The 25,010-nt window shown below is 41.7% G+C and overlaps 1 protein-coding gene across 3 annotated transcripts in view; it reads left to right on the plus strand.

Annotated features, from left to right (window-relative positions):
• Positions 1-25,010, plus strand: part of LOC125716864 (voltage-dependent R-type calcium channel subunit alpha-1E-like) — a 122,990-nt gene that overhangs the window by 56,576 nt on the left and 41,404 nt on the right. For all 3 annotated transcript variants that reach the window (XM_048989662.1, XM_048989663.1, XM_048989665.1), the window contains exons 24-38: positions 595-654; positions 801-907; positions 1,285-1,296; positions 3,187-3,283; positions 4,167-4,327; positions 4,689-4,826; positions 5,789-5,990; positions 6,153-6,317; positions 6,474-6,584; positions 8,252-8,332; positions 9,353-9,472; positions 9,568-9,633; positions 18,151-18,242; positions 18,595-18,769; positions 18,914-19,041. In XM_048989662.1, the coding sequence (XP_048845619.1) occupies positions 595-654; positions 801-907; positions 1,285-1,296; positions 3,187-3,283; positions 4,167-4,327; positions 4,689-4,826; positions 5,789-5,990; positions 6,153-6,317; positions 6,474-6,584; positions 8,252-8,332; positions 9,353-9,472; positions 9,568-9,633; positions 18,151-18,242; positions 18,595-18,769; positions 18,914-19,041 (1,715 nt within the window). The remainder of the gene's footprint in view (positions 1-594; positions 655-800; positions 908-1,284; positions 1,297-3,186; positions 3,284-4,166; positions 4,328-4,688; positions 4,827-5,788; positions 5,991-6,152; positions 6,318-6,473; positions 6,585-8,251; positions 8,333-9,352; positions 9,473-9,567; positions 9,634-18,150; positions 18,243-18,594; positions 18,770-18,913; positions 19,042-25,010) is intronic.

The following is a 25,010-nucleotide window of genomic DNA, read 5'->3' on the forward strand; positions in this document are numbered from 1 at the left end:
TTTTATTTTTAAGGGGGCAATTTTATCTAGGGTGGAATTAAGCATAGATGCTAAACAATCTGTAATGCTATCAAGTCCAGCCGGATTCGACATTAATTTGGTCGCAAACGATAGCTCAGGGAGATTATCGATAAAGTTACTCACTGTATTTGACGTGATTGTATGTTTGGCATAGAAGCTTGTCGGGGGCTAATATTTTGAGCAAGGTAAATATTGAATGTAATGAGATGATGGCCAGAGATAATACTGGTCTGAGGCAGTAGAGTTACATTATCTATATCTAGACTAAACGATAGGATTAAATCAAGGGTGTGACCGCAGTTATGGTTAGGCCCAATTACATTCTGAGTAATACCCATAGAGTCTAGTATACTCGTAAAGGCTATTGTCAGGGGATCATGTTTGTTGTCTACATGAATATTAAAATCCCCCACAATTATTGCTCTCTCAGTTGAAGTAACTAGGTCTGAAAGGAATTCTGCAAATTCAGCAAAAAATTACGAATCTCTCAATGCAAAGAGAGCTAACTATAGGTGCAAATTCACTGAGTGCTTTGGTTTGGCATTACAAAGTTGTTTGTTTTGCACATTGCAGGTTCTTCGTTACTTTGACTATGTCTTCACAGGAGTCTTCACCTTTGAAATGATAATTAAGGTTGGTGTTTCTTTAGCGATATCAATAAAGAAAAAAATCTTTAGTTCAACTGTTGCATGTTATTGTGGAAAACACACCAATCTGCCAATATGTACTGTCATTGTTTTAAGAAGAGGTGTAAGTTAAGCTGTGTCTCTGTTCCATAGATGATCGACCAGGGTCTGATCCTGCATGACGGCTCGTATTTTCGTGATTTGTGGAACATCCTGGACTTTATTGTGGTTATCGGCGCTCTGATAGCCTTTGCCCTAACGTGAGTCAAAGCAAATGAAATTACAGCACATAAACAATAAGATGGAACATTCATATACAGTATCAGAGTGTTTCAATTACGATCCTCCAATGCTGTGATGGTTTCAGTATGCTGAACCAAAGGTTTTGATGACTGTGCCAATTTGCACTTGCTGTCAGTTATAATTTGTGGGTGTAAAAGTATTTTCTAACTAAATTGAAGAAATATAAAACTTACATCTATTTAGTGAAATTTCTGAAACTGTTCACCAATTCAAACAAATATGTGGTTTCTTTGTTGTGAATACAGATGTCCCCCTAAGAAGTGCATTTTCAGTGTTTCTCTATACTCTTATTTTTTCTGTTTTTCCTATGGATTGTTTCACTGTTGGGCGCCAGGAATTTGATGGGGTAAAAAATACTTTTCATATTTTCATTTGTGGTTGTGTGATTTTATACTGATAATAATCTTGTCCATTATGTGTGTGTGTATGTGTATGTGTGGGTGTGTGTGCATGTATGTGTGTGATCATGTATGTATTAAATACCTTTTCGGTCCCCACAAGTTTAAACTCAATGTTATGAAAGTCTGTGACTGCAATCGGAACTCTAAAAATGTCAAAAGTCTTGCATTTTATTTTATTACTTATTGTTAAGGTTAGGGATGGATTGGGGTTAAAGTTGTCATTGTTGGGATTAGGGTGTTAGCCTTCGAAATGAATGGAGAGTCCCCACAATGATATCAATACTAAATTCAACTCTATGTGCCTTTTTGGCATTTTCTTATATCTCTGTCATGAATACAGAAGGAACAGTGTGAGTATAGTGTGTGTACATGAGTAGTAGAGAGATATAGCAGTAGATACACAGTATATATATAGTATATTATATATACAGTACTGTGCAAAAGTCTTAGGCAAGAAAACTCTTTTTCAGGATCGTATTTATATATGTGCTCAGAACAAAAGCACATTTTGACAGTCGAACATGTACAAACTGAGAGTGACAGAATAAAAACTAACAGGGATTTTTCAGCATTCCAAAAAGTTACTGATACCTTGTTAGATAGCTAGAAGAACACCATTTCAGTTCCACAGAGGCACCCCAGCCATTCCATGTATTTGTTAAATTTTGCTACCAACTTGCTTGATTAAATAAATTTGTTTTTGAAAGTCTGTGAGCCTAATGAGGTGTGTTAGTGGTCAAGTAAAAATACAGGAGTGTACTGGATAGTTTCTGCAAATAATGGAGGAAATTAAGGAAGAGGTTTTGAAATGGTTAATGTAACACTTTTACAGACATATCATAGTTTGTTATAGTTAAGCCTGAAGATCATTTTCTTTGACTTGCCAAGACATATATATTAGGGTGATTCTTTAAAAAATTTTAAATGGCAGTTTTTCATGCCCTCACTCCTTTATCTTGTGAGGCATTGTAAGAAAGTATTCCAAGCATAATTTGTTACAGTTTTATTGATGTTTAGAGGTTGCTCAACAAGATCTATGTCTAGAGAAACTGAAAAAAAGTAACTGTTGTCCTATTAACTGAATTTTGGTCTTGCTTCTAGTACTTCCAGCCATTGCAAATTGAACTAAACTTGTGCATTTAACAGTAAATTATGAAAATATACAAAATTTCAGCCAAACTTTGCTGAGAAAAAAATGGCTAAAGCAACAGCAACGAAGAATATTTGATTATCTGCAAAATAAATATTCAAATAAGAATAAAATAAACAAAGTGGAGTTTGTAATCAACAATCAATAAATTGACACTATGGTCAAATATTCAAGTTGACTAAAGCCTAGTTTAGTCGGTAATACCTGTTAATCTCTCAGGTCATTCATCTGATTGCTGGCAAACTGATGTGCTAAAAGTCTTATTTTTTTCCCAGTTTAGCTTTGAAGGTGTTCTCTACCATATTTCTTAACATTTGATCAATTTAAGTAAAAAAAAAAAAAAAAAAACAAGAATCATAAAATTTGACAAAATGAAAAACTGTGTACAAATTTTAAAATATGTGAAACTTTGTGACAAAAGGTAAGAACAACAAAAGCTGTTATTTAAAGTTATTACATGGTTGCTACCTGAATTTTTTTTATAACAATATTTTTTATGGCCTAATTTTTAACCAACTAAATTTTTAACCAAATGTTGTGCTGGAAAACGATAAGTGGTGCACATTTTTGCTAGCTTTCAGATGAATGACAAATTAACGGTGGATGACTAAACTAGGCTTTAGCCATTCAAGTTGCCTGAGCATATATGTAATATTTGTATATATGTGGTGTGTTGTGTCTGCAGGAACAACAAAGGGCGTGACATCAAGACCATTAAATCTTTACGTGTGCTACGTGTCCTGCGTCCACTGAAGACGATAAAAAGACTACCCAAACTGAAGGTAGCTGTATTTATATCTACTCCTGCATCTAATCCTAGGCTAAAGTTGAGAGATACGTAAGCAATAAACATAATCATATTCATAACTATAATAATCATTTAAAAACTGAATGACCATTTAATAGCGGTAATAACTGTAATAACTCCATTCTGTCTTCTGATGATGTGATTACTTGAAGGTAACTGTATTATTTATGTATGTTTGGCATCGAAAATGGTTCTAAATGGGAACCATTTTAAGAGATACTAGGTCAGTATGCCTGGTAACAGAGGAGTAGAAAAAACCCCTGTGAATCAAGATTTATCAGAAAGTAGGGCATGAGGTTCAGTTTGCCCTTGCATTTTATTCCACACATTCATTTTGTTTAACCAAAGAGGTTACTTTAAAGAACAATACATATACATCTACTTTCATAGCAATTAGCAAACAAAACAGAAATTAGGAGATGACACAGTGAAACCTTTGTTTGTTAACTTTGCCAGATTTTTGTGGGTTGAGACGTGATATCCAGAATAAATGTTTAAGAAGTAACTGATATTAGGAACATAGAGTGTTAATCTATCTGCCTGCAAGTGTTAGTGGTTCAGACAGAGACATGTAGTTGTTAATAATGTTTCTCTGATCATGGTTCCCTGTCCTGCAGGAAATATGTTGATCATCTTTTCCATGCTATGTGGGCTAAGTGTGTCTTATGCCCAGAAAAAGCAAATGCTGCTGCCCCAGTTAGACTCTCAAAGGGATCCAACGTACAAGATGAAATAACTTCCCAGAACTTGCGTCAGACAATGATATTGACCGAATGATCGGTTCATAATTATATTTCTAGACTTCTTTCCCTTCAGTTGTGTAACCTTATATCCTATTTGTCCATTCCCCTATACAGGCTGTGTTTGATTGTGTGGTTACCTCCCTGAAGAATGTATTCAATATCCTCATAGTCTACAAGCTCTTCATGTTCATATTCGCCGTTATTGCTGTGCAACTCTTCAAAGGGAAGTTCTTCTACTGCACAGATGGGTCTAAGGACACCCAAAAGGAGTGTCAGTAGGTGTCTGCCGAAATGCCTGTTTTGACTCATATTTTCAAGGAGGTCATGTCTTTGCCAGGCTCTCTCCAAGGCATCGCCCACTGTAACTGTAAAAAAAATGGCTTAGCCTCCCTTTAAATCTGAAAGCAAGGAGGCAGATGGTGAGGCTGGTTGGGGTCATTATCATTGTAGCCGCAAGTACTGTACCTCAGTTGAGTTGCATTTGTAAATGTCAGCCATCTGACATATTGAAAATCTATTTAATTTTTATTTATTTATTATAAAAAAACACTGCTCTAGATAATAATGCAAACAATGTCTAATATCTGAAAACATGTTCAGCTGTTTAGGCGTTGTATGTAATTCTCTGTCACTTAGGGGCTACTATATTGATTATGAGAAGGACAAGAAGGAAGTGAAAAAGCGAGAATGGAAGAGACATGAGTTCCACTATGACAACATTGTGTGGGCTCTGCTTACCTTGTTCACTGTGTCCACTGGAGAAGGCTGGCCACAGTGAGTGATTGGAGTAAAAACGACATAGCAATAATTATTTTATATATAATTAGATGTAAACACTTACTAAGGCTTAAGTCTTGTGTATAGTGCCACTGTTTATCAGGGCCAGTACCCATTCGTCCCTGCACTTCATGTCTCTACCCCGCTTGGCCAGCAGGTCTTGCTGGCCATTCTGTTCCCTCCTCTGTCTTTGTACTAGACCCTTGTATGTTTTCCCTGTTCCTCCAAATGCCACATGACTCAATGGGTTGAGTGTGTGGTACAGAGGCTGTAATTCTGCAGTCATGCATTCAAGGCCAGCCTCGTCTCTTATTTTGTATTTTATGGTTTTCTGTTTCCCTGCTTATTTCTTAGGTTTCCCATGCTTGTATCCAGTTAATTTCTAGTCCTGGTTGTGTTTTTGATTCCTTGTAATTATCTTAGTGTAGTCATCCTGTTTGTGGTTTGGGTTTTCTGCTTTCAGCTTTTGTTAGAATTCCTAGCTTGTTACCTGTTGCTAATCTGTTGCTCATTGTCCTGCTCCCTCAGTTATTGGATAATTCTTATGTTTTTCAACTGCCCTCTCATTAACCCAGTTGTTGTGTGTCTGTGAGATGTTACTCTGTGTGTACTCTGTTCTTCTTTGTTGATTGCTCTGTTCCCTGGTGTTATTGTTTTATGCTTTCTTTAGTTGGTTCTTATTTTTCCCTATTGTGTACTGTTTAATTTGATAAACCCTTGTTTGTCTCGGAGCCACAAGTAATCTTCACTATCTTTTCCTGCATGCACCATGCCTCACTGCAACAATGTTATGCTAGCTTTTATAGTCTTAAAATTACATAGAAATATTTGAGTTGTTGTACTGTAAATCATGAGTTAACGAAGTCTTCATCAGAAACATAAGTCTATAGATCAGTATATTGAAGAACACTCAATCAATGGGGAAGACTGGAGAATGTCTTCTTCTCCCAATCCTTTAGGGTTCTGCAGCATTCAGTAGACGTGACAGAAGAAGACCGGGGACCCAGTCGGGGGAACCGCATGGAGATGTCCATCTTCTACGTTGTCTACTTTGTTGTTTTCCCCTTTTTCTTTGTCAACATCTTTGTTGCCCTCATCATCATCACCTTTCAGGAGCAGGGAGACAAGATGATGGAGGAGTGCAGCTTAGAGAAAAATGAGGTGAAGGCATCCTGGACACACATGTTTATATGCATGATTCTAGAAGAAGCTGCCCATTCACTAACTATGATTATTCTGGCACACTGACCTGTGTTCTACCTCTTCATTACCCTGTCATATGTTCTTATCCTGGTCTCACTGTGTTTTGCTTCTTTCTCTCAGAGGGCATGCATAGATTTTGCCATCAGTGCTAAACCCCTCACTCGCTACATGCCCCAAAACAGACAGACACTCCAGTATCGCCTGTGGCACTTTGTGGTCTCACCTTCTTTCGAGTACACAGTGCTCACCATGATCGCCCTCAACACCGTTGTTCTCATGATGAAGGTATTGTATTTTAGTTTGAAGATTCATTGTTATATTTCATATTTAAAATTTATTCTAGCAGACTTTGGCATTTATTAGCTGGACTTAAATGTGTACTGTATCATATCCCAGTGAAATGTAGATTGTTCAATCTACCCCCTAACGTCTTGCATGTAGTACTACTCGGCACCAACAGCATACGACACAGTCTTGAAGCACCTGAACACTGCCTTCACTGGACTCTTTTCCCTGGAGTGCATCCTGAAAATTATGGCTTTTGGCTTTTTGGTGAGCAAGATTTTTTTCAGTGTGGGTCACATCAAGGGTGTTGTTAGGGGGGAGGGTAGTTAGCAGGATTACAAAAATTTGGAAAATAGCTGGATTGGTCTGGACTGATGGGCCCTATATGGTATGCTTTCATGGAGCCCAAATCTTCAGCAACACCCCTGGGACACATAACTGTCCAAACTTTAGCTAGAACCTTAAGCATAATTAGGGGGAGAATGTAGCTCTGTGTTACTACTCTGAGCCTGGAATCAAAAGGTTGTTGGTTCAGATCCTGTGATTAGCAATTGATATTGCTGTTGAGCTCTTAAAAATGGCCCTTAATCCTCTGGTTTCTAGGGTTAGGAAACACACTTTCATTGCATGATCACACATTTCTTCAAATATCATAAACGTAATTCATGGCAAATAAATTATTTCTTATATATTTGTTTTGCCATTACTCTCATCTTTATTTTTTATGTATATTGTAAATATGTCAGATTCTTGTTTAGTTTGTGATTTGACATTAAAGTATAGACATTGCAAAATGCAGTTTTGAACTCTTGCAGAAACTTTATAAAAGTACATAGTAAGCAATGGTGCTAGTTTGTTTTGATCCCAGATATCCGATCAACAAAGTCTTGGCTACATGAAGATGATGAAATGGTGTAGTTGCACCATTTATGGCGCTGTTGGGGGCGTATCTGGATCACGTTTCACTGCTGTGTTGTTCATCAAATTACCATGCAAATGAGATTTGAATACGTGGAAATGCAGCTATTTAGAATGCAAATAGCGATCTTCAGGTGAGGGCAGCACAACACACCCCTATGCAGGTAAAACAAAGTAAGGTGTCACGGGCAGTGGGTACGCGGGTAATGCGCACGGACAGGCGAGCGAGCAGGAAGCAGGCAGGCAGGCAGGCAGAATTAGGGGTAAACGGGGTTTAATCGAGGGACTTCGGACGGGAAACATCAGACGCCAACTAACATCAATGACAGACGAAGGACTCAGGCAAGACATGGACTCAAATAGACAGGATTGATCAAAACAACAAGACACAGCTGGGTACGATCAGGGAAGCACACGTGAATAATCAGGGGGGCGTGGCACACACGAGGTGACACATAAGGTGACATGGTTTACTTTTTAGCCGATTTAACCTAATTTTGAAAACTTTAACACATCCGACAATTGACGTTTTGATAAGAAGATTATGGATTTAGCAGCGTTTTTTTCATGATTCTACATTAAGGTTTCAGTGAGATATAAACTGAAATAGACGCGAAAAGTATGCCGCGTCGCCGACGACACACTCGACCCCAGAGGCCCTTAAATCCAGTTGCTCCAGGCACTGGCAACCCGCTTCCTCAGTTGATTGTCACTTTGGATAAAAGTGTCTGCTAAGTAAATGCCATGTAAATGTACCTGTGAGCATATCGAATTTGCAAATTAAAGTTTTACAAAACTATTTTCAGTTAAGTTATATAAATGAATTTGACGGGTCTTTCCCTAAATGTGAGTTATGAATCTATGAAAAGTTGAAAATAGATGCTCATGCAATAATGCTTTTAATTGAACCCTGGGGAAAGTAAATAGTACCTATAATGATTTTTAATGAGATTCTGTTTAAACAGATGTGTAATGTTTTACCTCTGTGGTACAAACGTATCTCTCACCTCTTACAGAACTACTTTCGAGACACTTGGAACATTTTTGACTTTATCACAGTCCTGGGCAGCATCACAGAAATTGTTGTTGACTTGCAGGTAAGATTGTTAAATATGTTTTTCTATGCATTCATATATGCAGTGTTGATTTTTTGCCAAATTACTGTATTTTCTGTGGAAATTGCTAAGAATAAATATTTTAAAATGATGCCTGAATTTGCAGGGTGGCAATATTATGTTTTTTCCCAGATAGCTTAAACAACTGCTTGACAGTGTTTTATATAGCATGTAGCTTTAATGGAACCCAACAAAACCATGATAGAGATGCATTTTTCATGCAGGGCCTGTTTCTCTCTTCCCCATGTCCAGATTGGATTGGATTGAATTGGATTATTGTCATTGTACAAAGTACAGCGAATTGTTCCGCAGTCCCAAACGGTGCATTCACACATAGCAGATAATTGAAATGTAAACTAAGATGTAACTACAGTTTACTTCACACACAGGACATAAAATTATAAGACCATAAACCCTATATGAACATGTGATACCATAATTAGATGAAGTACAAGATGCAGTAAATGGAATCACCAGTGCACAGATAAAGTGTAGTTGAATGTAAACATTTACAGTATTGTTTTAAAGTGACTGAGGTGACAAAAATTGACATATGAATACTAACTGACTCACAAGACATAACATGTACAAGTACAATAAACCATGTATGGACATGAAGTACCATAGATAGTTGAGCTATTACACTATGGTTGCTAAGGATTCCATAAACCTGCAGGTCAGCAACATAATCTCACACTGGTCAGTTCACGTATGGCTCTGGAATAAAAGTTGTTCTTTTGTCTGTCCATGCAGTGGAGGACTTGAAGCATCTGCTAGAGGGCAGCAATTCAAACAGATGATGTCCAGTGGGGGGAGGGATCCTTTAATATGTTTATTGCTTTACTGAGACAGCAGGAGCTGAAAAGAGTCCACCAGAGAGGGCAGTGTGCATCCAATGCTTTTCTGGGTAGTGTTGATAATGAAGGGCTCTCCCATCTACCGCTGAACTGCCGGTGTGCCATGTGGCAATGGTCCTGATCTCCTTCCACACTCTTCCTGCAGTCAGTGAACACCATCAACATGAGCTTCCTGAAGCTTTTCCGGGCAGCCAGGCTGATCAAGCTCCTGAGACAGGGCTACACCATCCGCATCCTCCTCTGGACTTTTGTACAGTCTTTTAAGGTCAGCTGTCCTAGCTCACCTACATTACCACATCGAGAAGAATCACAGTCAGTCACTGCAGAAAATTGATCAGTCTGATTTTCTGTTTCTTTCAGGCTCTTCCTTATGTATGTCTGCTGATCGCCATGCTATTCTTTATATATGCAATTATTGGGATGCAGGTAAGAAAAAATATTATACATTATATATGTATTTACATTTCTTCATGAGTGAGGGAAGAAGAGAGAAGGAGATCGACAGATGGATCTGCACAGCATCAGCATTAATGCCGACACTTTACTGTTCTGTTATGGTGAAGAGGGAGCTGATCTGGAAGGCAATTTAGTGAGAAAGAATGAGATCGCAGGTACAAGTAGCAGAAATGAGTTTCCTCCACAGCGTGGCTGGGCTCAGCCTTAGAGGTAGGGTGAGGAGCTCTGACATTTGGGAGGGGCTCAAAGTAGAGCTGGTGCTCCTCCATATTGAAAGGAGCCAGTTGAGGTGGTTCGGGCATCTGTGTAGGATTCCTCCTGGCTGGCTCTCTGGGGAGGTGTTTTGAGCATTTCCACCTGGGAGGAGGCCCCAGGGCAGACCCAGGACACGGTATAGAGAATATATCTCTCGGCTGACCTGGGACCGCCTTGGTACTTCCCTGGTGGAGCTGGAGGAGGAAGTCTGGGCATCTCTGCTTAGACTGCTGCCCCTGTGACCCAACCCCAGAGTAGTGGATGGATAGATGGATGGAGATCCTTTGGCCCTACCACCTGCAGGAGGAACCATAAGTAGGCTTGTAACAAAAATTATATCATCACACACAATATATAGACATAAGTTCAATCTTTTGTATTTATATAAGAATGAGTGCCACCAACATTTTACTTAGTCGTGCTGTTTCTGCCCTGTGTCTGCTCTGTGTCGCAAGCACAGCTTTGTACTGAATGTAAAAGTGCATTGTTAATGATGCTGAATGTTCATACTTCTAGTGTCAATGCAGCAGGCACAATGTACTATGCAAGGCAGGGATATAATTGTTAATGAAACTGAAATAAGTTATGAAAGTAAGATAAAAATGACAACTTTAAATATTGGCTCTGAAAGCACGTTAGATAAAAACAAATGTTAGATTTCTTCCATTACCAATACTGTTTAGCTAGGTAATGATTTATCTTTGGATCTCTTCTGCAATATGCTTGAACCACAGAAATAGCCAACGTTACCACATAGCAACATTGTAGTAGCCAGTAAATAGGGTCTGGTGAAATGTGGATCAAGAAACAGTCAAATGCCAGACCAATCCTAAAAGGAATTGGGATCTATTCCATTCTGGTGTTGCCCTGGGTGAGGGGCACCGGGCAGGTGTAGGTTTACTAATAGCCCCCTGATTCTGTGCTTGGAAGTTACAGTTAACTACGGTTGCCTTCATCCCATTTCAAGTAGGGGTTTGGGCTCTGAATATTATGTGTGGTTAAGCACCAAATATCAGTTCAGAGTATCTAGCCTTCTTGGAGACCTTGGTTGGAGTACTGGGTGGTGTCCCCTCTGGGGACCCCTCTGTTCTAGGGAGGAACATCCTGTCCAATCTGAACCTTGGACTGCTAGCCATCGTTTGTCCATAATGAATACTACGTTTGAGCATAAAGTTGTTCATAAAGGTGGCCGCATATTTCAAATGACATCTGGAGAAAACGAAATCAAACACATCAGCGAGATCAATCTGTCGCATGCTTAAAATGGCATCTCCTTGTTCTTTCTATGTTATGCCACAACGCTAGAAGCCGCAGCACATTTTCAGTGCAGCAAACGCACTTTCAGAAATAAACATGCTGATTTGCAATTTCTGCCCATGAATTGCAGATTGTCTGCACATTATTAAAATCTCAACATGACCTGTCATAAACATGTGGACAATATCGCATAAGTTCAGTGAGTCTTCCTTCAGGTATTCATGATTGCAAGGCCATTTGTTTTTACCAAAACATTGCAGGGCATTAATGATGCAAGAGGCCACATGTTCTGTATAGCCAATCCCAGACGGTGGATGGAATCAGAAGAAGAAAAAATTTGTCTCAGGGGCGCCATACAGGCCGTGCTATGAAACAATGATCACCACTCATATAATGTCATATTGCTAAAACAATGTTGATTCCATCAGTTTTGTTTGAAATATGTGGTCACCCTTTACTCCTGGCTTCAGAACACCCTAGACAGAAGCTCAGTTTTTTAGCTGTGTCATCAGATCTCTGCACATCTTGGAAACTTGGATGAAGGGAGGAGCAGCTCCTTTTACTGATCACCATCTGGTGGTACGTTTTATCAGATGGCGGGAGAAGATGCCAAACAGACCTGGTAGACTGAAACATATAGTGAGGGTGTACTGGAAGTGCTTTACATTCTAAGAAAGGCTAAAGAAATTGAGCTCGAATGGGTCATGTTCCATGTTTCCATTGCTGAGGTGGCTGTGCAGAACTATGGTCGTAAAGTTGTTGGTACCTGATGCAGCGGCAATCCCCGAATCCAGTGGTAAATACCAGCAGTAAACGAAGCCATCAGTCTCAATAAGTAGGCTTTCCAAGCTTGGTTAAGTTGTGGAATTCCAGAGAAGTACTGGGAGGCCAAACGGAATGCAGGTTACCAGTTGTCAAAGCAAAATTTGACTGTTTCAGGAGTCTGGTGAGGTCATGAAAAATATTATGATTTTTAGTCAGCCTTGAATTAATTCTGTAATACCATCAGGTATCTCAGGAAGAAGAAGCAGGGTCTTACCCATTATGTTTACAGTAAGGGTGGAATGTTGTTGCTGGCAACTTTGGACAGTGGAAAGAACATTTTGAGGACCTCCAGAATCCCACTGAAATTCCTTCCTTTGAGATGTAGAGTATGAGGACTGAGGGGAAGATTTATCCATCACAACAGCTGAGTCAAAAACTTCTTCAGTAGTTAAACTCCAGGGGTGGATGACCTTCAGTTCGCCCTTAGTTCCTGAAAGCTTTGGATATTGGACTGTCTTAGCTGATATGACTCTTCAAAAAAGTCTTTGCTTTGGCAGACTGGGGTGGTCGTCCCAATTCTTCAGAAATGTGTCTGGACGATGTATTCTAGCTTCGGGGGGATCACATTTCGCAGCCTCTATGGAAAGGCCTACGCCAGGGAACTGGAGTGGATGGTCTGTCCTTTGATCCTTGCATTCAGGAGGAGCAATGTGGTTTTCTTCTTTGTTGTTGATTACTGGACCAGCTATACACCTTCACAAGAATACTGTATGGCTCATGGATGTTTGCCCAACTAGTCTACATGTGTTAGATGTATGTGCACTTGGAAAAGGCAGATTACCCTGTCCCGTGGGGGGTGCTTTGCAAATATGGAGTACTGGGATCTAATGGGCTCTACACTATTATGTTCCATTATAACCAGAGACTTTGGATTGCATTGCTGGCCGCCAGTCAGACACTCTGGTGGGTGTTGGATTCCACCAGGGCTGCCCTTTGTTATAAAGTCTGTTCCTATCCTTAACTTTGCCGTAACCCAGCGTGTGAGCACCTCAGAGGCTGAGCCGGTCTTTTGCCATAACTCAGCGTGTGAGCGCCTCAGAGACTGAGCCGGTCTTTCTTGTAACTCAGCATGTGAGCGCCTCAGGGGCTGAGCCGGTCTTTTGCCATAACTCAGCGTGTGAGCGCCTCAGAGACTGAGCCGGTCTTTCTTGTAACTCAGCATGTGAGCGCCTCAGGGTCTGAGCCGGTCTTTTGCCATAACTCAGCATGTGCGCGCCTCAGAGGCTGAGCCGGTCTTTTGCCGTAACCCAGCGTGTGAGTGCCTCAGAGGCTGGGCCGGTCATTTGCCGTAACCCAGCGTGTGAGCGCCTCAGAGGCTGAGCCGGTCTTTTGCCGTAACCCAGCGTGTGAGCGCCTCAGAGGCTGGGCCGGTCTTTTGCCATAACTCAGCATGTGAGCGCCTCAGAGGCTGAGGCGGTCTTTTGCCATAACTGAGCATGTGAGCGCCTCAGAGGCTGAGCCAGTCTTTTGCCGTAACTCAGCGTGTGAGCGCCTCAGAGGCTGAGCCGGTCTTTTGCCGTAACCCAGCGTGTGAGTGCCTCAGAGGCTGAGCCGGTCTTTTGCCGTAACGCAGCGTGTGAGAGCCTCAGAGGCTGAGCCGGTCTTTGCTGTAACTCAGCATGTGAGCGCCTCAGAGGCTGAGCCGGTATTTTGCCATAACCCAGCGTGTGAGAGCCTCAGAGGCTGAGCCGGTCTTTGCTGTAACTCAGTGTGTGAGCACCTCAGGGGCTGAGTCAGTCTTTTGCCATAACTGAGGGTGTGAGCGCCTCAGGGGCTGAGCCGGTCTTTTGCCGTAACCCAGCGTGTGAGCGCCTCAGAGGTTGAGCCGGTATTTTGCCATAACTCAGCGTGTGAGCGCCTCAGAGGCTGGGCCGGTCTTTGCTGTAACCCAGCGTGTGAGTGCCTCAGAGGTTGAGCCGGTATTTTGCCATAACACAGCGTGTGAGCGCCTCAGAGGCAGATTCGGTCTTTTGCCGTAACCCAGCGTGTGAGCGCCTCAGAGGCTGGGCCGGTCTTTGCTGTAACCCAGCGTGTGAGCGCCTCAGAGGTTGAGCCGGTATTTTGCCATAACTGAGCGTGTGAGCGCCTCAGGGGTTGAGCCGGTATTTTGCCATAACTGAGCGTGTGAGTGCCTCAGAGGCTGAGGCGGTCTTTTGCCATAACTGAGCGTGTGAGCGCCTTAGAGGCTGAGCTGGTCTTTTGCCGTAACCCAGCGTGTGAGTGCCTCAGAGGCTGAGCCGGTCTTTTGCCGTAACCCAGCGTGTGAGAGCCTCAGAGGCTGAGCCGGTCTTTGCTGTAACTCAGTGTGTGAGCACCTCAGGGGCTGAGGCGGTCTTTTGCCATAACTGAGCGTGTGAGCGCCTTAGAGGCTGAGCTGGTCTTTTGCCGTAACCCAGCGTGTGAGTGCCTCAGAGGCTGAGCCGGTCTTTTGCCGTAACCCAGCGTGTGAGAGCCTCAGAGGCTGAGCCGGTCTTTGCTGTAACTCAGTGTGTGAGCACCTCAGGGGCTGAGGCGGTCTTTTGCCATGACTGAGTGTGTGAGCGCCTTAGAGGCTGAGCCGGTCTTTTGCCGTAACCCAGCGTGTGAGCGCCTCAGAGGCTGGGCCGGTCTTTGCTGTAACCCAGCGTGTGAGCGCCTCAGAGGCTGGGCCGGTCTTTGCTGTAACCCAGCGTGTGAGCGCCTCAGAGGTTGAGCCGGTATTTTGCCATAACTGAGCGTGTGAGTGCCTCAGAGGCTGAGCCAGTCTTTTGCCGTAACCCAGCATGTGAGCGCCTCAGAGACTGAGCCGGTCTTTTGCCGTAACCCAGCATATGAGTGCCTCAGAGACTGAGCCGGTCTTTTGCCGTAACCCAGCGTGTGAGCGCCTCAGAGGCTGGGCCGGTCTTTTGGCGTAACTCAGCGTGTGAGCGCCTCAGAGGCTGAGCCGGTCTTTTGCCGTAACCCAGCGTGTGAGCGCCTCAGGGGCTGATTCGGTCTTTTGCCGTAACTCAGCGTGTATACGCCTCAGAGACTGGGCCAGACTTTGCCGTAACTCAGCGTGTGAGCGCCTCAGAGGCTGGGCCGGACTTTGCCGTAACCCAGCGTGTGCGCACCTCAGAGGCTGAGCCGCTCTTTTGCCATAACTCAGCGTATGCGCACCTCAGAGGCTGAGCCGCTCTTTTGCTCTAACTGAACTTGTGTATGCCTCAACTTGGGCAGTCACATTAGGTCTCGGAGAAACGGGGTCCAGTCAGAGGCTGCAAGAGAGTGTTAGTAAACATGCAGGCGTTAGCAAAGTCATACAGCCAAGAAGTAATAAAAACACAGTTTATTCAGAATTAATACAAGACACATCAATTTAACCAAATACAACATTAATGTAATTTTAACACGTGGCCACAATTCTATCTAAACTTTATCATCCAATCAAAAACAATACAATTACATACCTCAGCTGAGTGGACACAGAGTAACTGCAAAAAATATCTGATTACAGACATAGATTCACTCAGCATTATGTGGGAGCTCTGCTCTCCCTTTGCTACTCTGGAGCTTTTCCTTAAGTATTCCAAACCAAGTGACGGGATGTCTTTGAAGACCAAATTTACTGACCAAATATTGTGACTGAACTGTTTTGATCTTTGTGTCCTGGAGAACTGCTGTTCTTACCAATTCTCAGACCCTCAGCCAATCGAATTGCTTTAGGAGGAATGTGACAATTCCTTTGTTGTACCAGGTGATAAGATCCTCCACTTTGGTAGATTTAGTCTTATTTTCTACATTTCTCTTATGTGAGAACATACTGCGTTTAGGTTGAGAGTATTGTGCCCGTCATACTCTGACCATTCAAACGAGACCAAACATGGGTGTATGTGTCCCTAATGTTAGTCTGGAGTAATACCTCCTGTGTCAGTGTGAGTTAGTGAATGTAGGATGTGTCTTTAGGCAGCCAGGCCTTGTCACTGGAATTTGGCTGCAGGGTTCTGGCCACCCAGTGGGGGTGAGGTGTCCCTTTTGGTGTAGTGATTGGGTGATTTGGGCCCAGTCTTGTCGGAGCCGGTGGACCTTTGCCTTAGGACACTGGGTAGAACATTGCAGGCTTGCAGAGCTCAGATCGACAGGGCCTGCAAGGCTTGTGCCCTTACAAGCACTTCCTAGTATTTGGCCATGGGTCTCAACTGAAAAAGGGTTGATTGCACCCTCCAGGTTGGGAATGAGTTACTGCCTCAAGCAGAGGAGTATAAGTGTCTTGGGGTCTTGTTCATGAGTAAGGGAGAAATGAAGGTATGAATGAAGCGGGAGCTGAGTTGTAGGGTGAAGCTTTCAATTTACTGGTTACGTTCCTACTCTCACCATTGTCACCTCTGGTCACGAGCTCTGGGTAGTTACCGCAAAGAACTAGATCACAGATACAAGTGGTAGAATTGAGCTTCCTTTGCAGAGTGTCTGGGCTCAGCCTTAGAGATTGCAAACTCAGCCATTCCGATGGGGCTCAAAGTAGAGGTTCAGGCATCTGGCTCCCTGGTGAAGTGCTTTGGGTAACACCAATCGGAAGGAAACCCCGGGGCAGACCCAGGAAATGCTGGAGAGATTATATATCTTACCTGGCCTGGGAACACATCAGTATTCCAAGAGAAGCTGGAGGTGGTAGCTGGTGAGAGGGAGGTCTGGAGGTCTGGAACTCTGCTCAGACTGCTGCCCCTGCAACCTGGGCCCAGATTAATTGATGGATGGAGGGATATTACCATTTTGGCCCAGATATAAGATGGTGTTGTTTTTCTTTTCAAAAATTACGTCTAAAAACTGTGGTTGTCTTATAGTCAAGGACTAGAATTTGAATATCATTATATAAATGCAACAATTGATGGCATAAATTATCTGCTTCCTGGCTAAAGGCAGCCGGATACTTCACACGTTATCGACAGAATCAAAATTGTATTAACATCGTGTGTATAGAGTGAACTTTTTAGTTTTTTTCTGATCCCACCCACTGTCTACAATTGACTGACATAATTTGATGCCTCAGGATTGGTCAACAGGACTAATTATGTGGGTGCCAGCATTCTTTGCACCACATGTATCTTGAAATAGTGTAAAATAAGACATGTATTCATCATGTATTCATGTATTTATGTCAATGGTAAATGTCATAACCGTGTAATGCTTGTCATGTAATGCATTTGTTTCATTAGCATGTAACCATGAACGTAGTGTGAATTTCTGGCTTCTCTGTCTGTGCTGCTGCTAGTATTAAACCAATAGTAGCTGATAATAGAGAGAGATACTTTCATTTTAGAAGACCTGTCTCAACCACTCGCCACAAAATGTTTTTTTGCACTCATAATGTGGGTTTGCTGCATCAAGAACATTCTGCGCCCTCTTGTTGTAGAATATGTAATATATACTATCCATTATTCCCCCTAAATAATGCATTTGTTAATCGTGATGTTTGCTGTTTATCACACATATTGTAATGTTATTGCCTGTGGTTGCTTTTTAACATTGAGATTAACTTCTTTTGCGTTCTTCCATCCATCCATCCATCCATCATCGTGACCACTTATTCCCCACTGGGGTTGCGGGGGGCCTGGAGCCTATCCCGGCAACTACGGGCGCAGGCGGGAACCAAGCCCTGGGCGGGCGCCAACACACTGCTGGGTGGACACACTCACACAACCACTGGACCAATTTATACACACCAATCAGCTTACCCTGCACGCTACTGGACTGTGGGAGGAAACCGGAGCCCCCAGAAAAAAACCCTCTAAATACAGGGAGAGCATGCAAACTCCACACAGAGAGGACCTGGGATTGAACCCAGAACGGTCATGCTGTGAGGCAACAGTGCTAACCACAGCACCACCCTTACTTATGTGCTTTTGTTAGATAAAATAATTTTGTTTTATAAAGATAAGATTTGGTACTCCAGAATTTTTTTTTTCAAAAATAGTTGCTGAAAAAGTGGGGGGTCATCTTGTAATTGGGGCTGTCTAATTTTCAGACTGAAATGGTATATAGTTCCAACTGAATTAATTTGACCTTAATGTGTGAGTGCAATCAGTATAATCATCAGCTGTCATAGCACATCCCAACGTTCCATTAGCTAATGGCTTAAATTGCTTAGTTTAAAAAAAAAAAACAGTAACTAGACATTTTCTGACTGCTTTTTAGGTGTTTGGGAACATTAAGCTGAATGACGAAACTCACATTAACCAGCACAACAACTTCAAGAGTTTCTTCAGTGCCCTAATGCTGTTGTTCAGGTAAATTTTTCTGGAGGTTCACGCCATGAAGAGTTATGAATCGCAAAAAGTATGCTATGTGTAAATGCACCATTATATCATGACAAAACTGGTAAAAGTCATCCCATTTAGTTAATTCCAAAACCCCTGGCTTTTAATGTCAGTGTTTGTAACATGAGGCTGGATACTCATACTAAAATTTAAATATTAATATATGTATATGATTAGGTTATATTTTTTAGATATGGTAATTGACTGGGATTTCAAATGAACAAAAATTCCATTAACATATTGTGCATGTTGATGTAAGATTGATTATGTTAACTGATATAACCTTTTCTTTGATTGCTGATATTCCTTTTTATGTTTTTAGAAGTGCCACAGGCGAGTCCTGGCAAGAGATCATGCTGTCTTGTTTAGGGGGGCAGGAGTGTGAGCCAGATCCCACTATTGCCCCCCCTTTCACGTCCCCAGACCACGAGGGTGGCTGCGGCACTGAGTTTGCTTATTTCTATTTTGTTTCCTTCATCTTTTTCAGCTCTTTTCTAGTGAGTATGCAGTAAGAATTCAAACATGAGCATACGTGTTATATGATAAACATATGCGTCATATGACAAACATACATGTTATATGTATGTTTACATATAATATGTGTATCGTGCTCCCTTGCGTCTCCTTGATGTGTTTTGCAGATGCTGAACCTGTTCGTGGCCGTGATTATGGATAACTTTGAGTATCTGACACGAGATTCCTCCATCCTGGGTCCTCATCATCTGGATGAGTTTGTGCGCATATGGGGGGAATACGACCGTGCAGCATGGTGAGTCCATTGGTTCACTAATACAGGTAGTGTTTATTGAGCACTGTATGGATGGTGTGTGGCTCTGTGGGTTTGGTCTCTGTGTCCATGATTGGAGGGTTGCCAGTTCAAATCCTTTGGTTAGCAGAGTGATGTCAATGTTGGGCCCTTGAGGAAGGACGTTAATGTTGGGCCCCCACTTGCTCCAGGACCTGGCTGACCTTGTCTTCTCCAAAATGTATATCTCTTTGGATATTTGCGTAAATAGGAACAACTAGCAGAGCCATGTGACACAGCTGTAGGGGAACAGTGAAGAGTGGAGAGGGGCTTAAGAAAAGCACTGGAGAAACAAAGTTGGGTATTGAGTCATGGAAGCACTACAGCTGCAGGCTGGGTTTGCCATCTGGACTGGGTGTGTGGGTATGGGTGGTATTTTATGAGGTGAGAGAAAGCAAATCTCAACCTTACATAATCATAGGAAGTGAGGATTAGGTAGGCGGACAGAGCTTCTTCTGTCTTATCTTCTGTGATAAGGGTCAGATTATACTCACTGCTTACACGCAAGCAGTGCTGCTGCTCATACTTGTGTGCATAGTTTACATTAGTCTGGAGAATGAAAAGTTAAATTCACCACAGAGCAGTGCGAGATCTCATCTTGGACGGCTCCTTCATTCCCGTTTGTATGTTTCTTGTTTCTTCCCATTTCTTGTTTGTATGAGATCATGGCCTGAAAAATATTACACTCGCTGCCTCCATGAGCTACCATAGAGAAACATCAATAACATTTATCATATTTCAGTTCAATTCAACTTATTGTTATATAATGCCTTTCATGATAGTCATCCCAAGGCGCTTTACATGGATATGATACGTTACAACGTTATTAACGAGAGTAATACAGAATGGGAAAAACTAATGATAGAAATTAAATAACAATGGAGGAGAGGAACCAAAAACTCCCCAAGTAAGGAAAAAAACTTGGTAACACTTTACAGTACTGGTCAACAAATAAGCATATATTAATAAATGAACTAATGCCAAAGTAACCATTAGTTAATGCATTTATTAACAATGTACACATCAGAAAATCCTGAAGCATGCACATTTTCACCCAATGAAGTCATACAAGATTAAGCATTACTAAATGTCTTTCTTACCTACTAATGCATTTCTGACCAAATGAATTAATTAGTAATTAGTAGAATATTGTCTATTGCTCTGTTGTTTTACCTAAAGATGGTGGTGTTGGTGGCCTAGTGGTACGATACTTGCTGCTGGACCAAGAGGTGATGGGTTTGCAACTTATCTCCAGCACTACCACCATTGGGTCCCTGAGCAATGACTCTTAACCCCAAGTGGCTCCAGGGAGACTGTCCCCTAAATTAAAAACTAATAGACGGAGGAGGGGTGTAACTGCCGTTAGGGTCAGTTAAGCTGTTTTAAATTTATTTAATTAATGTAAATATAAGAATGATTTAAACATAACTGAAATTGCAGCATTATTTGATTTAAATGAAGAATTTAGTAATTAACATAATTATAATTAAATGCATAATTAAATTGTTTGTAAGGATCTTTCTAGTATTTCTATAGCGGAACAAATCTTGCGTTTGGGTTGGGGTCTGGTCAGTTTTGTTGGTAACATTTTTGTTTGCTCAGTTAAGTGACGCACTTGTTATGTGGCTGAGAAAGTGTTACCAAAAACTATGGGAGTCCAAAGTCATTTGGCTGTCGCACCCCCCTGGGCATACTAACATTGAAAAAAAGAGTGGACTTGCTTGCTAAAAGCTAGGTGTAAGCTGTGATTAAGGATCAAGACAAAGTTCATCAATGAGTCTGTTATACATGCTGGCTTGTGTAGGGTGGCACTTAAGGCTGCACCCACAATAATACAGTTTGTCCCATTTGTGATGTCACCCCTCCATGGGACTCAACCAGGACTCCAGCTCAGAGGGTGCCCACCCTGGGCACCACCCGGACATGTGGGAAGGCAGAGAGCATGGATGGTCAAAACATGCACTGATACATAAATTGCCAAGCATAGCAGATAAAAATAGCATGTACAGCAGCACCAGCAGTCGTAGTTACAGTGTGTTAGGTTTCAGGTAAGCTAAACTGAAGTAATAGGTCTTCAGTTGAGATTTAAAGACTGAGACCGAATCAGCATCCCGAACATAGGCTGGTAAACCATTCCACAATATAGGGGTCCTGTAGCAGAATGCTTTACCGCCCACTGTCACTTTATTTTTATGTGGAAAGACAAGGAAACTTTCATTCTGTGATCTGAGTGGACGATGCGGCTTGTAAACTTGAAGTAGTTCTGTTAGGTAGGCAGGAGCTAGACCTTTAAGTGCCTTATATACACGTAGGAGAACTTTGAAGTCTGCTCTAAACCTAACAGGAAGCCAATGCAGGGAATTAAGAACATGGGTTATGTTTTCAAACTTCTTGCTCCTTCGAGCTGCTGCATTTTAAATATGTTGCAAAGTATTTAATGTGCAGTGTGTGCTACCAGAAAACAGAGCATTACAGTAACCTTACCTACTGTATGCATAGGCATTTATCAATTTGTCTTGAATAGTAAGAAATCATTGCAGTTTGGTGATGCGGCATAGCTGTAGGAAGCATACCTTCAATATTCTGACATTCAACAGAGTCCAGGAAGGACAGGAAACTTTTGCCGAAGGCTGTATACTGCAAGAATATAGATGGGTGGGTCAGACACAATGTGAATTAGCATTGCTTAAAATGTTGTAAAATCTTTGATTATCTTGGGTTAATTTTTTAACAGTCAGTTTAAAATAGTTGCCAGGCTACTTGCACGTGCAGAGCCAATAGGTTTCTGTACGAAACTAAACCCATCAGGTGAGGCTTCAACGAGAGGTATAGGGTCTGTGGGAGTCAAGTTTCAGTTACAAAACACAGGTCTGCACTAGTGTCCAGCACCATATCATTAAAAAGAAGTGATTTACTTCCTAAAGAATTTTTAAGAAGATGTGAAAACCACCATAATGTATAATCTACCCACAGCTCCACTTGGTATTGTTACTTTGCTCTGCCACATATCACTTTACTACCTCATGTTGAATGTTGTATTATATATTGTTAGATATGTTGTTGGATATCCGGTAGTAGTCAGTATTTCGTGCGCAGAATTTTTTGTATTGTAACATTCTCCTATCTTAACACTATCCTGTTAATTGCCTGTGGAGAAGCCATTCACGTAAGACTCACTGTATTTTATATTCTGTATTTTGTACATAGCGATTAGTTTTTGAATCTTGAAAACCCTACAGGGAAAAGACTTCAAATTGACTGCAGCATCATATATACACATATACTACAAATACACGCATGTACTACAAAGGTTAGAAAATGACACAAACTTACCGAAGGCTCACAGCATACTGGCTGCCTAATAATGAGAGAAAATGTCAGTCAAACGAAAATCTTTTTGGGATTGGCATTCACTGTCAAAAAGATACTGTCTGGGGAGGTCGTCATGACAGCTTTGTACTTATGGGAGAAATTTCTAGCTGGAGACTTGGTTCATATATGAAGAGAATATTTTATTTTCTATTTGGACTAAGAAACTACAGAAACTCAGCCCTGGCACTTATGGGCATTTATAGGAGATTTAGAAGGAGTCTGATTACAGCATAATTAAACGATACCATTTTCTAAGACTTTGCAAAATATTCTATCACTAGTTTTTGCACCTGGGCCCGAGTCTGAAACTAATTGATGCTCCTTATCTTACTATGTTGAAGGTGGGAAGGAATAGAGGAGCAAAGGTGGATTTCATCTAAGTGCACAAACTGGGTTATATATCATTACATATCGAAATCTTGAGCACATCTTGGTATGGATGCAAACAGAAATTATTCTAATGAATGCAAGCAAATAGAAAATACCCTAGCAAGAGAAATTTGTGGCTCAGATACCCCTAGTTTATTGCAATGGAATTACATCAGAGTCTCTGAACTTTAGCTGTGTTAACTAACATTCATTCGTCAGTTTCTATTTTCTTCTACATGCTACCGATCAATGGAGGTGAATGAGTTGCCACACAAATTAATAGTAGGGGGGGGAAACAGTTAAATATTCACCGTGATAATGTACACTTAATCTCCAAGTTCAGAGTTCTTTATATATATGAAAAGTAGACCATTCAAGTTTTCTGGGAGTGTTTTTTAAATGTTTCTATAACAAAAACGTTTTTTTAAACAGTATGGCGGCATACCAGATTCTAGTGGGTTAATTCTAAAATGGCTTCTACCAGCTAATTATTGGCAAACCATTGGGAACCACTGCTATAGGGAGCATTGTCTCACTATGACAATGTTCTGGCTTTTGTTGGCATGTTTGTGTTGCACATGTACTGTATTGCAAAACAGTAATGTACAGTTCTTTAGCCTACTTTACTTATCATCCTATTCATTTATTTTTTTATCTATAATGACTATTTCAGGAAATATTTTTGTAAGCACCACTTTCTAAGCATCAGCTCACCAGGTTGATAGTTGAAGGTTACTGATACAAGCTAAATAGGGCTATACTTCATCATAGGGGTCCATATGAACCGCAAATAGGGCTATACTTGAAATCAGCAACAAATGGAAAACCTTGAGGACTACAATGTACTGAATATTTAAAAATTTAATGTGATGAGTAATGTGTGAGTTCGGAATTATACCGGGGGGATCATAAAAAATTTTGGTCATCAGCCACCACTGTGCACCACCCATCCCTAGGTCTCTCAGTGAATTTGAAGAGAACACTTTAGGAATTAATGAAATTCGCTTTCAGAATGTGACAGAACTGCAGCAGGGCCATAGTCAGCTATGAGGTGACCAAAGTCTGGACCTTGGTAATTTTTTTAAGACCTAAAAATAAAATTTGAGGGTAAATATTCACCTGAATAATAATAAAACAAAAATCAGCAGCTGAAAATGTCTCTGGGCCAAGTGCATTCTTAATTCAGTTCAAATGTGTAATTAATAGTGTCTGCCATGTGTGTGTGAGAGACAGCTAGAACATTCAGTATCAGCATAATAGAGTCACACAAGTGCATTAAACTGAGAAGTTTGAAATTCACTTTGTGTGCATGCGATCATGCAGCATTGTGAGGTAGGGTGCACAAGCAACGTATCATTCAGTAAGACAAAACAATCTCTATCACTATCTATACTTAACAATCCAAAACGGTGACCTGATATAGCATCTGGAGCAAAAATATTTGCATGAAACATATTAAAGTGTCACAGCTCATGGCGCATGGAGCGCAGAAAGGCAGGCAGGACACCAGGAAACTGGAAATGCTGGGTTTAATTAAAGAGAACATGAACCAAAAAGCAGCAAAAACCTGTTGACAATACAATGACAGAACTCGGGAAACAAACTCTGACATGGACTTAAAGGAACAAGACTTATGAAAACAACTCGAAACAGCTGATGACACGGGGAATCCACACGAGGTTAATGAGGGGGGCATGGCCACAAGAGGTCCCCCCCCTCAAGGCAAGCACAGGGAAATGAAGGACAGGACCAGGACCTCGGAAGACAAAAGAAAACCTCAACGGGGCACAGGGAACAAAACCGACACACAAAACAGGCACAAAGGACAACAACCCAGACATCAACTGACATACTATAGGGAATGCAGACAAACACAAGGGCACCAAAAAAGGAGACACAAGGGAAACACCAACAGAAGGAATGAAGGGACCAAGCAGGAACACAGGCAAAACAGATAGACGGGGAGTGAAAACATGAGGCACCAAGGGAGAAGACAAGGAGGCAAAGGGCGGGGGGGAAACAGGGAGTCCGAGGGAGCCCCAGTGGGCAAGAGGTGGAAGCCGCTGGGGCAGCAGGCAACTGCGAGGGCACAGCCCAGAGGAACCCTAGGCAGAAGCGAGGCAGGAACCGGTGAAGGCACCATCCAAAAACGAGCCAGAGAAGAGGGACTCGCAGGCAACCGACGAGTCGTC

This window comes from Brienomyrus brachyistius, chromosome 21 (genome assembly GCF_023856365.1).
Source record: "Brienomyrus brachyistius isolate T26 chromosome 21, BBRACH_0.4, whole genome shotgun sequence".
Lineage (NCBI taxonomy): Eukaryota > Metazoa > Chordata > Actinopteri > Osteoglossiformes > Mormyridae > Brienomyrus > Brienomyrus brachyistius.